General features: G+C 40.0%; 1 protein-coding gene across 1 annotated transcript; it reads right to left on the bottom strand.

Moving 5' to 3' along the window:
- Positions 1-9420: 9420 nt before the first annotated feature.
- LOC127121881 (uncharacterized) lies at positions 9421-10983 on the bottom strand. The gene is made up of 2 exons (XM_051052312.1): positions 10741-10983; positions 9421-9975 (listed from the first exon to the last, which is right to left on the bottom strand). Exons 1-2 carry the CDS (start codon positions 10981-10983, stop codon positions 9421-9423), a joined length of 798 nt encoding a protein of 265 aa, XP_050908269.1.
- Positions 10984-13757: the final 2774 nt, after the last annotated feature.

The raw sequence follows: 13757 nt of genomic DNA, 5'->3' as shown, positions 1-13757 counted from the left end.
TGGAGAATGCAAGCCATAAAAGGACACCTGCTCCTACACATGTGAAAATATCCAAAGATGAAAATGGTGTCAGTGTAGATCAAAGTCTATACAGAAGCATGATAGGTAGTCTACTATATCTCACAGCAAGCAGACCTGACATTGCATTTGCTGTTGGTGTGTGCGCTAGATATCAAGCTGAACCAAAAGTCAGTCACATAAACCAAGTAAAGAGAATACTGAAATATGTCAATGGCACCAGTGACTATGGGATGTTATATACTCATGGATATGGGTCTATGCTAACTGGTTACTGTGATGCTGACTGGGCTGGAAGTGCTGATGATAGGAAGAGCACATCAGAAGGATGTTTCTTCTTGGGGAACAATCTGATATCATGGTTTAGCAAGAAACAGAACTGTGTATCTCTATCCACTGCTGAAGCTGAATACATAGCAGCTGGGAGTAGTTGTTCTCAACTGGTCTGGATGAAACAAATGTTGTCTGAATATAATGTCATACAAGAAGTCATGACATTATACTGTGACAACCTGAGTGCTATAAATATCTCCAAAAATCCTATTCAGCACAGCAGAACAAAGCACATTGATATTCGTCATCACTTCATTAGAGAACTTGTGGAAGAGAAGATCATAGCACTGGAGCATGTTACTACTGAAAAACAATTAGCTGACATATTCAAAAAATCTTTGGATGCCAATCAATTTGAATGTTTAAGAGGGAAATTGGGAATTTCTGTTCATGAGAATCTATAGCAATCAAAGGAGTTTGTGGTCAGTATCCCAGAGGATAGTTCTGACAAAAATAGCAAGGAGTTTTGCAAAGTGGTTATGAAAAGGAGATGTTACTTCCTCAGACTGAATACTGAAGTTCCCCATGAAATGAAGACTGTGTGATGTGATGAAGACTGGGTTGGTTTGACTATTATGAAAGTTGGTTCCCCTGCTGTTTTGATGCTGAAGAATTTGTATGTTGAAATGTGTGTAATTTGTGGCAGTCCTTACTGATGCCTTTATGTAATTTTTGGGCTCTTAATGAGTTCCATGGATTTGTTCATTATCTCAGCTATCACAGCTGTGTATGATGATGGTTTGTATCTCCTAACAATTATGTTTTAACATTTTTAATGTTATAACATCTGATCTAACATTCTCTGCTAGGCTAATTGACATTTATTTTGTCTAATTGGTCACCTTTGGTCAATTTTGACTAAAAAGGGGGAGAAGTGTTTATGTGGAGCTGGTGCTGTGAGGAGATGTATGTGTTGGTGTAACTGAACAGATGAACACCTATTGTTTGAGGAGATGTGTTTGTTGTAAGACAGAATGCTGCTCTGTTTACAGATGTCAAAGAGGATGTCTGATGTGGTGCACAGGTGATGTTGAAGCAGATGTCAGAATAATATTCTGACTGTTACAGGTGTTGTGGTTACATGTGCTGTTATTTTTAAAGGAGATGTTGGTGATGCACAAACTTAGGGGGAGAAGTAGTACCCATGTGCATTTGTGTGTCTTACTAGTTGCATCTATAACTAGTAATTCTATTTGTGTAGCATAGATTTAGGGGGAGAAGGAGTACCCTTGTGCTTGTGTGTATTACTAGTAGCTATATCTAGTAATTGTGTTTGCTTCTGCTACTGCTTAAACTACTGTTATGCTGTTTAACTGCTGATGTGTTTTTTCTTATGAACAAAATGGACAAATATATGTTTTATCCAAAATTTGCCAAAGGGGGAGTTTGTTGGTTCTAAGTGTTGGCAACAATTTTGGTAAAACAAAGAGTGTTCACAAGATGTTGCATGTGATGTCTTAACATAAGATATCTGTGTACCTGCTGGAGTTTAAATGGAAAACATAATTATGCAGGATTGTTTCAGAATGTCATACACCATGCCATGGCATCTGATATTATGTACCTACTGGAATTTAAGAAACATAATTATGAAGGATTGTTTCAGGATGTCATACACAATGTCATGGCATCTAATATGGTTGTACCTGCTGGAAATTATAAATGGAATTATGGAATTATGCAGGATTGTTCTAGGATGTCAAACCCAATATCATGACATCCTGTACACAGAACATTTAGTATGAATGTCTGGTGTTTTGTGATTGCGCATTTAATGGCAATATGTGTATGATTGAAGATCTGATTTGCAGGCGCATTCAATCATTGATTACAACCTGATTTACTTATTTTCCAAGGAGATCTTGAAGGGGAATGGCGATCCATAAAGCAGCGGAATTTAAAAATTTCCCCTTTAATGATCCTTACGAATGGGCATGATCAGTGATAGAATCGTTACCTCTTGTGGCGATCACGAACGTTGAACGGTGACAACGCCTCTACTCAGTCCACACGAACGGATTCCTTCAATCTCAGTGCTAGCTGCTACAAATGAAGGCTTTGAGTGAGAGAAAGAGAGAGAAACGAAATTGCAAGAGTGACAATGCTTCTACACAAGGGTTCTATTTATAGAACCACTTGTGTGGGCTGCAAGCTAAAAAGCCCACTCAAGTGTATATGGCCCATATCTTATAATATGCCAAAATCACTTAAGCTCGTGGTACTTTACCATATTTTGTATTCTACTTAAGTATACCATACCTTACGATGTTATATAATTCACTTAAGGGCACCGTACATTACGGTATTCCTTAATTACTCTATCTCTCATCAATCCGTCCTTTGTGTGTGACCCTATAGGTTTTCGCGGCATTGGCAGTTATATTAAATCATGTATTTAACATAATAAACAGTGAGCGGTATCTAGCAACACATCACTGCTACCCAAGACACGAAAATGTCATGTGATCTGACAAATCCTTCTGTGATAATAATTATGTGTATAATTACCCTTTTGCCCTTATGTCTATATTGAACACAAGGCATAGACCGTGTCATCCTTGTCCAGTTCAATATTGGGCCAATAGACATTTATCCTGTTATGCAGGATGGGCAAATTCCATCTAGGTCACTCATGTCCCTTAGCATGCTTCGTGGAGTACCCATCAACTGTCTTTATGGTCATCCAGTTACGGACAACGTTTGATCAACAATAAGGTACTCGACTCTACATCTAGGGTCCATAGTGGTTTCAGGTCGAAGGGTGGGATACACCATTATCACCATGAGAATAACTTATGACACTTTGCATAACATTCTATATAGTATTCTCTTAGCGGGTCAATCCAGTATAAATATTACTCTTAATATTCATACCTATGTTTAAGACTTGATAACTCTTTATCCATGATCCATGAGATGTGATCATCAGTCTATAAACATAATAGTCTTCATGCTTTAATGTTATCCCATTTCACAATAAAGCTTGACTACAGATACTTTAAGAATAATGTCCTTATGTTTAATGTGATCTCATGATTAAGTCATACTTGATACATTAAACGGACTAGCTATTCTAGGGACTTTATTAAATAAACATAATAAAGAAAAATCCTTTTATTATTAATAAATAATTCGATACAAGTACCAAAAGTATTGGCCTCTAGGGCTTACACCAACAGATCTAACCAGCTGTCATGAGAAGATTTAATTGGAAAATAGATTTAGGGTTTTCAAGATGTCCAAGCCCAGCTGAAAGCTTCTATAAAAAGGGACTTGGAAAACCCGATTCAATACACAACCAATACTGAGCGAAATAATGTGAGAGAGCTAGGGTTTGTGTCTTGTTTAGTCGTGAGACTTGTAAGCCATTCAAGTCATCTATTGATGATTGAATTGGTCTGATTTGTGGTTGTAATTTGTCACTCAAAGCTTGTAAGCAAGAGTGTGTGTCTACTTGATCAAAGCTGTTAAGCAAGATCAAGTGTGTGTCTTCTTGATCAAAGCTGTTAAGCAAGATCAAGAGTGTGTCTACTTGATTAAAACTGTGAAGTAAAATCAAGTGTGTGTTATTGAAAAGTGTTTTCTTTTCACAAGGGATTGTTGTTTAAAATCACAGGTGTGATTGTAGGGAAGTGAGCGGGTTCTCATATCTAAGAGTGCTTAGGTAGAAATTGCATAGAGATTAGGTGAGAAAGACTGTAACTTCTTGAAGTGTACGGAGAGTCTTTGAACTGATTCTATTTTAGTGAATTTCCTTCCTGGCTTGGTAGCCCCCAGATGCAGGTGAGTTGGACCGAACTAGGTTAACAATTGCTTGTGTCTCTTGCATTACTATTCTCTATCTTTATTCTGTTTGCATTACTCAGATATTAGTGTCGTGACATTATCTTCGACATCTCATCTCTGATACCAGAATTTTAGATCCAATTCCGACTATCCTTTGGTCGAATCAACTTTGTACCTATTGGGTTGAAATTTTCCAGATAACAAATTGCCCTCTGAAAAGGCTGGTTTCGACTTGAGCTCTTCGACCGAGAAACCTGACTTTTGACTTTCCAAATTTTAGCTAGCCATCTAATCGTTAATGATGCTTTTGTATGCAATGATGACTTTTTTGCGTTGCGATTTCCCAGGAAAACTGTCATCATTACTGGCTACCCTCTGGGTCGTGGGATCTCAACTAAAGCTACCAACTCTCCCACTACCTCCTAGTTAGACAATTGTCAGTCGACTGATGCTTGACTATCCCTTGGTTTTCCTATAAATAGCCACCTTCTTTACCCTCAGACTTTTCTTCCTGCTTCCGCAACTGCATATCTCTTCTGCAACTTTCAAAGCAATCTCAGTTTCAACAAATTTTCTTCAACCTTCTTAACAATGGCTTCTCCCACTCGCACCAAAGGCGCTAACTCCTTCAATACTGGTGGGAACCCCATTGCATTTCAACTTAATGCAATATAAAGCATGAAGCGTATTCCTCAACCTATTTCTGCTGATGAAGCAGTGATAAAATTTTGGCAACGCCAGATGCTCATTCCCTCTGTCATTGACAGAAAACTAGTCGCATTTCATGGACCTCTCCCAGACTCAAAATCTACACCGAAAGCAGTTCAAGGCTTTTTTCCTGGTTATGTTCTTGCTACTCCTCCAGCTTTCGACAAAGATGGAGCCATCAATGTCAGATTCATGGATCCAAAGGCAAGGGTCTTCAGATCAATGCCTACCCCAGGCAACAAAGAATATTTAGCTTAGCTCAACAAAGTCCAAATAAAACGCCAAGATTAGTGGAGAAGCGCGAGGATGTTCGACGCTATCCAGATCTCCAAGTATGCTAACCGAATCAATCCTTGTATGTTGTTGGCCTCTATGTAATTCTGGGAAGGTTCAACCAATACTTTCCAACTTCCATGTGGTATGTTGACACCGGCACTCTTCGATGTAGCGGCCATTATAGGACTATCGCCATTGGGCAATACTTTCGACCTCACACTTACAACAGAGACCACTTTTTCGTTTGGTCGAGTTAGTCTTCAAAACTACATCAAGGATCACCACGAAAAGGATTGTGTCGAAGTTTCTGATGAAGAGCATATCGCTTTTCTAACATTATGGCTCTCATATTACGTGTTTTATTCTGGCTCTTTGCAGATAGCCAAGATTTACATCAATCTGGCGATCCAAATCCATGAGGGTCGATAGATCTCTCTGGGTAAGCTTTTACTAGCTTCCTTGTACCAATCTTTGGGGCTTGCAACCCTGAAATTAAAATTTCTCCATTCTAATACCAAGGCCCTGAACTTGTCGGGTCCCATGTGGCTTTTACAACACTGGTTGAATGCCACTTTCGAATATCAGTTAGGCTACCCAGTATCAAAGTGCATACTTCGGTTAAATGAGGATCGACTGATCGAAGGAGTGAGGCTTGCCCTGATGACATGTCAAGAAACCCCCAACAAATATCTTTTCATGAAGTACCTGAATATGTTTATTGAGTCCGACAAGTTTGCCCCTAGTATGGCTCCATTTGTGGATCAAAGCTTTGGCCCGAAATGGTTCAAAGATCCTTTCTCGGGTGAATCTTCTCAGGCTACAGCGTAATCGAGTATTGTATGAAGGGCGTTTTTGACCCCTACGCTGCTATCTTTCAAGATTGAAGCGGGGTCGAAGGGATATGGCTCTATGAGTTATCAACCCAACTTGGTGGCTCGCCAGTCTGGCCTTAGTTAAATGGTCCCTAAACCTTTGGTGTCACACTCTACTGACATTGTATGGTCTGGTTGATCCTTAAATTCTAATGACCATAAAGCTTGCCTGCATTTTCACAAGTCCACTCAATGTTTTGAACTACTTGTGTTCAAGTTCCACCAGTCTTTTTTGACAACCGCTGATTTCGATGAATGGTGGGCCGACTACCAACTTCAAGCCTTTTCCAGTGATCTCTTTCTCCAAAATATGATTGATGCCTTTTTCACTCTTGTCGGCGATATACCGTCTCCACCACCGTCTAACGATGCTCCCGACACGACAATCCAAACTAATAACGCTGACGAAGCCCCAAAAAAGGTAACTATTACTCTTTCACTTTTCCTCTCTTTACAGAATGCGAAGACTGAACCCTCATTTTCTCTGTTGTTAGGGTTGAAAAAGGGTTCCCCCATCTGAACTTGCCCCTGGAAAATCTTTGAAAAAGAAAAGGGCGTCATCGACTCCAAAACCGAAGGTACTTAGTATCAATGTCCCCATGAGGCTTTATATTTTAACAGTTTTGTCAACTTCTTACTTGTCTTATGACTCAGGTTCCTGAAGAGGTCCCTTTGGTCGACAATGAGGATTATGACGGCAATGTGCATTCGCATATTTTCCCATCGTCGAAGGTGCTACCGACAACCCCCTACTCAAGCATGAAGAAGAAAAGTCCAAGCTAATAAAACCCCCTCAAAGGTCTCTCCTTCAACCACAAACCCTATAGTTCCAGATGACCTTAATGAGGTATTTGCCCCTCATGATCCAGAAAGAAGTCCTCTTGTTTCTCCACCTTGCGTGGCTTCTCAGGTATTTTCCTTTCTTTACTTTTTACCAACTTATGAGCTTGTTTTTTCAACGTGAATTCTGACTCTTTATATCCTAGGATCACATGGCCGACTCAACTCATGTTGAGCATGTGGTAGAAGAAAGGGTCGACAATCAAACCGTTGCGATTATCTTGAGCCCCCAAAAACAAAATTAGTTTCAAAGCTTATCGCCTGAGACCCAATGAAATCTCCTCACTAAACAAGCTCAAAACCCTTTGATTGTCATTGACGAATGATTCTCTACCGGTACTTTGACTCCATATGAGATCATAACTATAAGGCAACGGAATCCAGCAGAGGCTTTAAGGAAACTGCAACAACTTCGTCAGCTTTCGACTGAGGCACAACCTTCATCTTCGATTGTTGTACCTTCGTCGGAGATGGATGATGTCACCACTCTCAAACTTCAATAGTTGAAAGACCTACTGTTTGAGCGTGAATTCTTAATCGTCCTCGAAGAAGAAGGTTTAGCCCACGAAGTCTTTAAGCTCCTTGACACACTTGCGCTTCATGAGCTTCCTGCCCCGACTGTCAAGTACTTCGTTGAGTTTGAGCCTTTCTTTACCCAACTGGTCAAGGTCCTTGACCTTCGTCGAAACGCTGACTTTCAGATCAAGACAAAGATCAATGAGGTGAGGGTTGAGTGGGATTTCAGGGAACCGTGCGAGAAGAAACTAAGTGACTTCGAGGCCAAGAAAAAGGAACGCCTCTGCCAACAACAAGCCTTCGACCAGTAAATTTCGGACTACCGAGCTCAAATAGCCAAACTCAACAAGAATATTCCTAAAGTGGAAGCGCAAAAAGCTTCCTTAGATATGACTGAAGAGCTTTCCGCACAAGACACCGTCGACCGTGAAGTTCTAAAAGGGATTTCTCATGGCAAAAAAGCCCTTAAGATCGAGGCTAGTATTAAGCAGCTGTGGGGGAGAAAAAACTTTCTAGATAGTTGAATCGGTCATGAGACGACCTCTTTTGAGGATTTTAAATCTAGATTTCTCGCTTGACTTTTCTTTTTCGTATTGGTTCCTGTAAGGTCGGTCGACCATTTTGTAATGCCTTTCTGGCTATTTAGACAATTTAATGGATAATTTCACTATGTATGGACTTGAATCTCTTGTAGCATAGGTTTATATTTTTTGAAATATTTCCCATTTACCCTTAAGAGACTTCGATCCATGCCTAGTTCTTGAATTTCATAAGCATTCTTCGTAAACATTCAGATTACTTGAAACGGTCCCTCCCATTTTGGAGACCATTTTCCTAAGGTTCGATCTCTTTGATCCATAGGCAGAATTACTTTCCAAACGTAATCATCTATTTGTAAAGGTTTTCGTTTTAACCCTTCTGTTGTACACTCTGGCCACACGCGCTTTTTGTCGTATCAATACTTCCATTGCGGCCAATCTTTGTTCGTCTAAATTAGTTAATTCGTCGAACATCAACTCCCAATATTGTTCTGACTAAATATTGTTCTGGAGTTGCACCCTGAATGACTGTAAACAAATCTCTACTAGTAACACAACATTGTGCCCAAATTTCAAATGAAAAGGCGTAGAATTCATCGCCTCTTTTGGGGACATTCGACAAGCCCATAGAATTTGGTCTAGAGTCTTGTGCCAATTTTTTGTATTTTTGGCAACATGTTTTCTGATTAAACCAATTATCCCTTTGTTGGTTGCTTCAACTTGGCCATTTTCTTGTGCGTAATAAGGTGTAGAAGTTACCAACTTGAAGCTTGTTTCGACGGCGAATTCTTACCTCTTTTGCCCTACAAAAACCGAACCATGATCTGTGGTAATGGTTTCCGGAATGCCAAACCTATATACGATGTGTTTTTGAATGAATTCAATCACAACCTCCTGATCCACTTTACCAAAGGGATATCTTCAATCCATTTTGTAAAGTATTCTATTCTGACCAGAATAAACTTTTGTTGTTTCAATGAAGCCGATCGAATCTCACCGATGACATCCAATGCCCATCCCCTAAAAGGCCAAGGCTTAATAATTGCGTGCAGCTCACTTGCTGGTACGTGTTGGATGCTCGCATGCATCTGACATTCTTGGCATCCTTTGGCGAACTCAATACAATCCTTCAACATACTGGGCCAATAAACGCCTTGTTGGAATAACAACCATTTCATCTTATGGCTTGCTTGGTGTGCACCACATGCTCCACTGTGTACTTCAAATATGCCCAAGTATGATTCTATATTTCCAAGACACTTAAGCAATATTCCCTCTGGAGTTTTCTTTCGCAATTTGTTTCCTAGGCGTACATAACTTAGGGCCTTGTACTTGATTTTCCTATCAATGTGTCCGACTGGATTCTCTAAGTACTCTATGATTGGTTTTCTCCAATCTGATGGTGATAAATTTCCAATAGCTAAAACTTTGTGTCTTGCGAAATTTCCGAACTCGAAATATTAGAGACATTTATCGTCAAAACCTTCATCGTAGCTGACATTGTCATCGGGGTTATCTTCCCCCCTTGTCTTTTAAATGTCCATATTAGGTGATGATGGGACGTTTGACACCATCTTCTCCTGTACCTCAATAATCTCCTGGAGTCTTGATTTCGATATCTTGTACCCATAAGCGATTTGGGCTAAACCGTTGGCTTCTTGGTTATCCATCCTTGGCACATGCATAATACCGACGATCTCGAAGTACTCCAATAGTTGTGTCGCCATCACGAAATACCTTAGAAAGTTTTCTTTAATGTACTTGTATTCTTGTGTGATTTGTCTAATCACTAGTTCCGAGTCTCCTTTCACCTCTATTTTCTTGGCCCCTAAATCTTTCAGGATTTTAAGACCAGTTATTAAGGCCTTGTATTCTGCTTCATTATTGGAACTGTTTTCATTGATTCTAAAGTTGAACCTTGTCGGAATGTCTTGTGGGGATAATATCAATACCCAAATTCTTGTTCCAACTTTGTGGCTTGACCCATCGAAATATAATAGCCATGGGTTTGTGTCAACCATGTTTAGTGAAGGTTTGACCATAGCATGATCTACTATAAAATCTGCTACTATTTGGCCCTTCATATCCTTCAAAGGTTTATACGTTAAAGAAAACTCTGTTAATGCTAGTACCCATTTTCCAATCCGACTATGTAGAATAGGTTTAGACAACATATGTTTAATAACATCATAGTGAGATGAAACATAAACATCAACTGGTTTTATAAGTTACTTTAATTTCATACATGAGAAGTACATGCATAGGCACAGTTTTTCAATCAGACTGTACCTAGTTTCAGTATCTATCAAAATTTGACTGAGGTAGTATATGGGTCTTTCGACACCACTGATATCCTCTTGATCTAACATACTTCCTATGGTCGTATCCAACGCAACAATATACAAACTCATATTTTTATTCCTACTAGGGGGTAACAAAAAGGGAAGCTTTATAAGGTATTCTTTGATGGCGTCGGAAGCCTCTTGCTGCTCTTGTCCCTAGTGAAAATCACTCTCCTTCTTGATCGTAAGGAGTGGCGAAAACACCTTCGTCTTTCCACTTAGATTCGATATGAACCTTCTCAAGAATTTTATCTTCCCCAACAACGATTGGAGATGTTTCTTTGTCAACGGAGGCTTGAGATCCAAGATTGCTTTTGTCTTGTTTTGATTGATCTTGATGCCTTGTTTATGTACCACGAAACCTAAGAAGTCTTTTGCATGTACACCAAAATCACATTTTAATGGATTCATTTTTAATCCATATTTCCTCATTCTCTCAAATGAGCATGAAAGGTGATCAAGATGATCATTTTGAGATGACAATTTTATCATAATGTCATCAATGTATACCTGCATAAAATTTTCAATGAAATCATGGAATATGGAATTCATGGCTCTTTGATAGGTTACTCCCACGTTTTTTAGACCAAACGACATCACAACCCATTGATATGTCCCAAAAGCTCCAGGGCATCGAAACAATGTCTTGGGGACATCATCTTCTACTATAAGAATTTGATTATAGCCAGAATAGCCATCAAGCATGCTCAAATATTCGAAGCATGCGGCCAAATCGACTAGCACCTCTTCCATGGGCATCAAATACTCATCCTTTGGAGTAGCATTATTTAAATCTCTAAAATCTATACAGATTCTAAGAGTTCCATTTTTCTTAGTGACATGTACTATATTAGCTAAACATTCAACATACCTTGCAATCCTAATGAACCGGCTTTTAAGGAGTCTTTCGATCTCCTGCTTAATCTTTATGGTGATCTCCGGAGCAAAGTGTTGGGGATGTTTCTTCACTGGCCTTTTCCCAGGTCAGATAGACAGTCGATGCTCCACCACACTTCGATTTAAACAAGGCATTTCGTTATAATCCCATGCAAAATAGTCTCTGTATTCTGTCAATACTTCGATCAGTTTAGCCTTCATCTTTGACCCAACTTTGGTACTTATGTATGTTGGTCTTTTCGTGACTTCATCTCCTAGATCAATTTCATCGAGTGGGTCTTGCGCTTGCATTTTCTACAACTCATTCAATGGGTTCTTCTCAAACTCCAAAGGCTCATTGTCATAGATGCAATCAAGCCTCTGGCTTTTTGAAGCTGTTGTTTGGTATCGTCGACCATCTTCTACCAGATAGGCCAAAATTCGAGCCAAACTTTCTGACTCAGCAGTCATCTTCATCGACTTCAGGCCACCCCGTAGGTGGAATTACCATCTTTGGCTTTGTTTCTTCCTCAGCATCCCATATGAATCTGTGATCGAAATCGAGGTTCAACAAGCGACCGATGTTGACTAAATTGTAGGACCCTGATTCGTCATCACATGGCGCAATGTTTGCCAAATGTTGGTCGAAGGATTTCTTCCAGCCTTTGGTCTCATCGATCCGGTAATAGCTCTGGTCGGCTTCAATGTTTTCTATGATGTCGTCCTTTCACCAGATTATGAGCCTTTGATGTATAGTCGAGGGTACCGCTCCTATCCCATGGATCCATTCTCGTCGTAGGACAATACCCAATATATTATTGGTTTTCCCTTCGTAGTTTGATAGAACCATATTTTATAGTCGAAGATCGTCGTCGCACTTCCCAATTTTCTTAAATAGGGTATAAGGCATTAAATTGATGGTTGCACCTCCATCTACAAACACCTTCTTTACTGTTATTCCATCAACCTTCGCCCTTATGAACAAAGGCTTTAGATGATACATCATCCTTGGGCTAGGTCTTTTGAACATGGCTTTTTGCTCCTCAATCATACCACTATTCATATTGAAATAGCATAGTGGTTTTCCTCCAACAGTTTCATCTGCCATAAAGTCTTCCTCTATTTTGGAGACTTTCGATACCATATCGTATTCAGTCGACAACATTGATACAATGCCACAGTTCACAACAAAATCATCACCATAGGTATCATCATTGGTGTCGTTGTACATGCCTTCATTGAACTCTTCGTCGGACTGGGGAGAGTATTCAAGCTCCCCTTCCTCCGACTGAGAGGAGCATTCAGGCTCCCCTTCTTTCGATTTAAGCACGTCCTCTAGCTCTTCTTCTTTCTTGACCTGAGATGCGCATTTCATGTTTTGTGAAGACACTACCGCTTTCTTCCCAGTAGGATCAACAGTCATGGCCATTGTTTGACTATCCACAATCTTTCCTTTCTTTGCTCACCATGCTTTTGGAATTTCTCTCTTTTATCCATTAGCTTCGACAGGTTTCAAGTGTGAAGTTGTAGCCTTTTTCCCAACTTTTTTGTTCCGTTGGTAATGCCTCCATTGGTCCTGGTCATTGGGTTTTTTCCCTTGTAGTTGGGAGAAACCACATAGCCCCTTGTATCGACCTTCTTTTCTGGAACCATTGTTTCTACATCTAGCACTCTCCACTTAGGTCTCTTGGCACCCTTTTGGTTCGCGGATTCCACCCACTTCTCCTATGGGATATCTGTCGGTGGGAGGAAAGTCTTTGGTCGAGGTTGTTAGAACTGCCTCAAGTATTCCTCATTTCGACGTGGTGCTCCACATTTGTCGAACACGAATCTGGGGATGACATGCTTTCCCTATTCTGATGCCTTCTTTTTTCCAAACTCCAATCTTTCAGTAGTCTTCTCATCAAACACAATGCTGCACTTCAGGCATAAGATCACTTTTGAACCACTTATTTTGCATTTCTCTTGGAAATATGTTAAGTCTTTGCCTGTTTTGGGATAGGCTAATTCCAGATCACCTTCAACCCATTTATCGGAACCATCAGTAGTTTCAACTATTAGTACCTCGAAAGACTCGGCTAGAGACACCACCTCTGATGACTTGACAAGACCATTAGTAACCTCCACCATCATGCATTCAAGAGGTTAATCATACAAGGATTCTTCTGAAGGAGAAGGGCGATCCAAAACGCAGCGGAATTTAAAATTTCTCCTTTAATGATCCTTATGAATGGGCATGATCAGTGATAGAATCGTTACCTCTTGTGGCGATTATAACCTTTGATGCAGATCTACGGAGAAATCATGAGCGTTGAACAATGACAACGCCTCTACTCAGGCTACATGAACAAATTCCTTCAATCTCAGTGCTAGCTGTTACGGATGAAGGATTTGAGTGTGTGTGAGAGAGAGAGAGAAACGAAATTGCAACTACAACAATGCTTCTACACAAGGGTTCTATTTATAGAACCACTTGTGTGGGCTGCAAGCTAAAAAGCCCACTCAAGTGTATATGGCCCATATCTTATAATATGCCAAAATCACTTAAGCGTGTGGTACCTTACCATATTTCGTATTCTACTTAAGTACACCGTACCTTACGATGTTCTATAATTCACTTAAGGGCACCGTACATTACGGTATTCCTTAAT

The sequence above is a fragment of the Lathyrus oleraceus genome, chromosome 2, assembly GCF_024323335.1.
Source record: "Lathyrus oleraceus cultivar Zhongwan6 chromosome 2, CAAS_Psat_ZW6_1.0, whole genome shotgun sequence".
NCBI classification, from domain to species: domain Eukaryota; kingdom Viridiplantae; phylum Streptophyta; class Magnoliopsida; order Fabales; family Fabaceae; genus Lathyrus; species Lathyrus oleraceus.
Note: the sequence above shows the minus strand (reverse complement) of the source record. Positions and strands in the feature narration are given on the sequence as shown.

Coding starts and splice junctions, on each gene's coding strand:
- LOC127121881 (XM_051052312.1), bottom strand. CDS start 10,983: ATGGAAGAGGTGCTAGTCGATTTGGCCGCATGCTTCGAATATTTGAGC. Junction 9,976..10,740: donor TCATTGAAAATTTTATGCAG/GTATACATTGAT, acceptor AAACCTTTGAAG/GATATGAAGGGCCAAATAGT.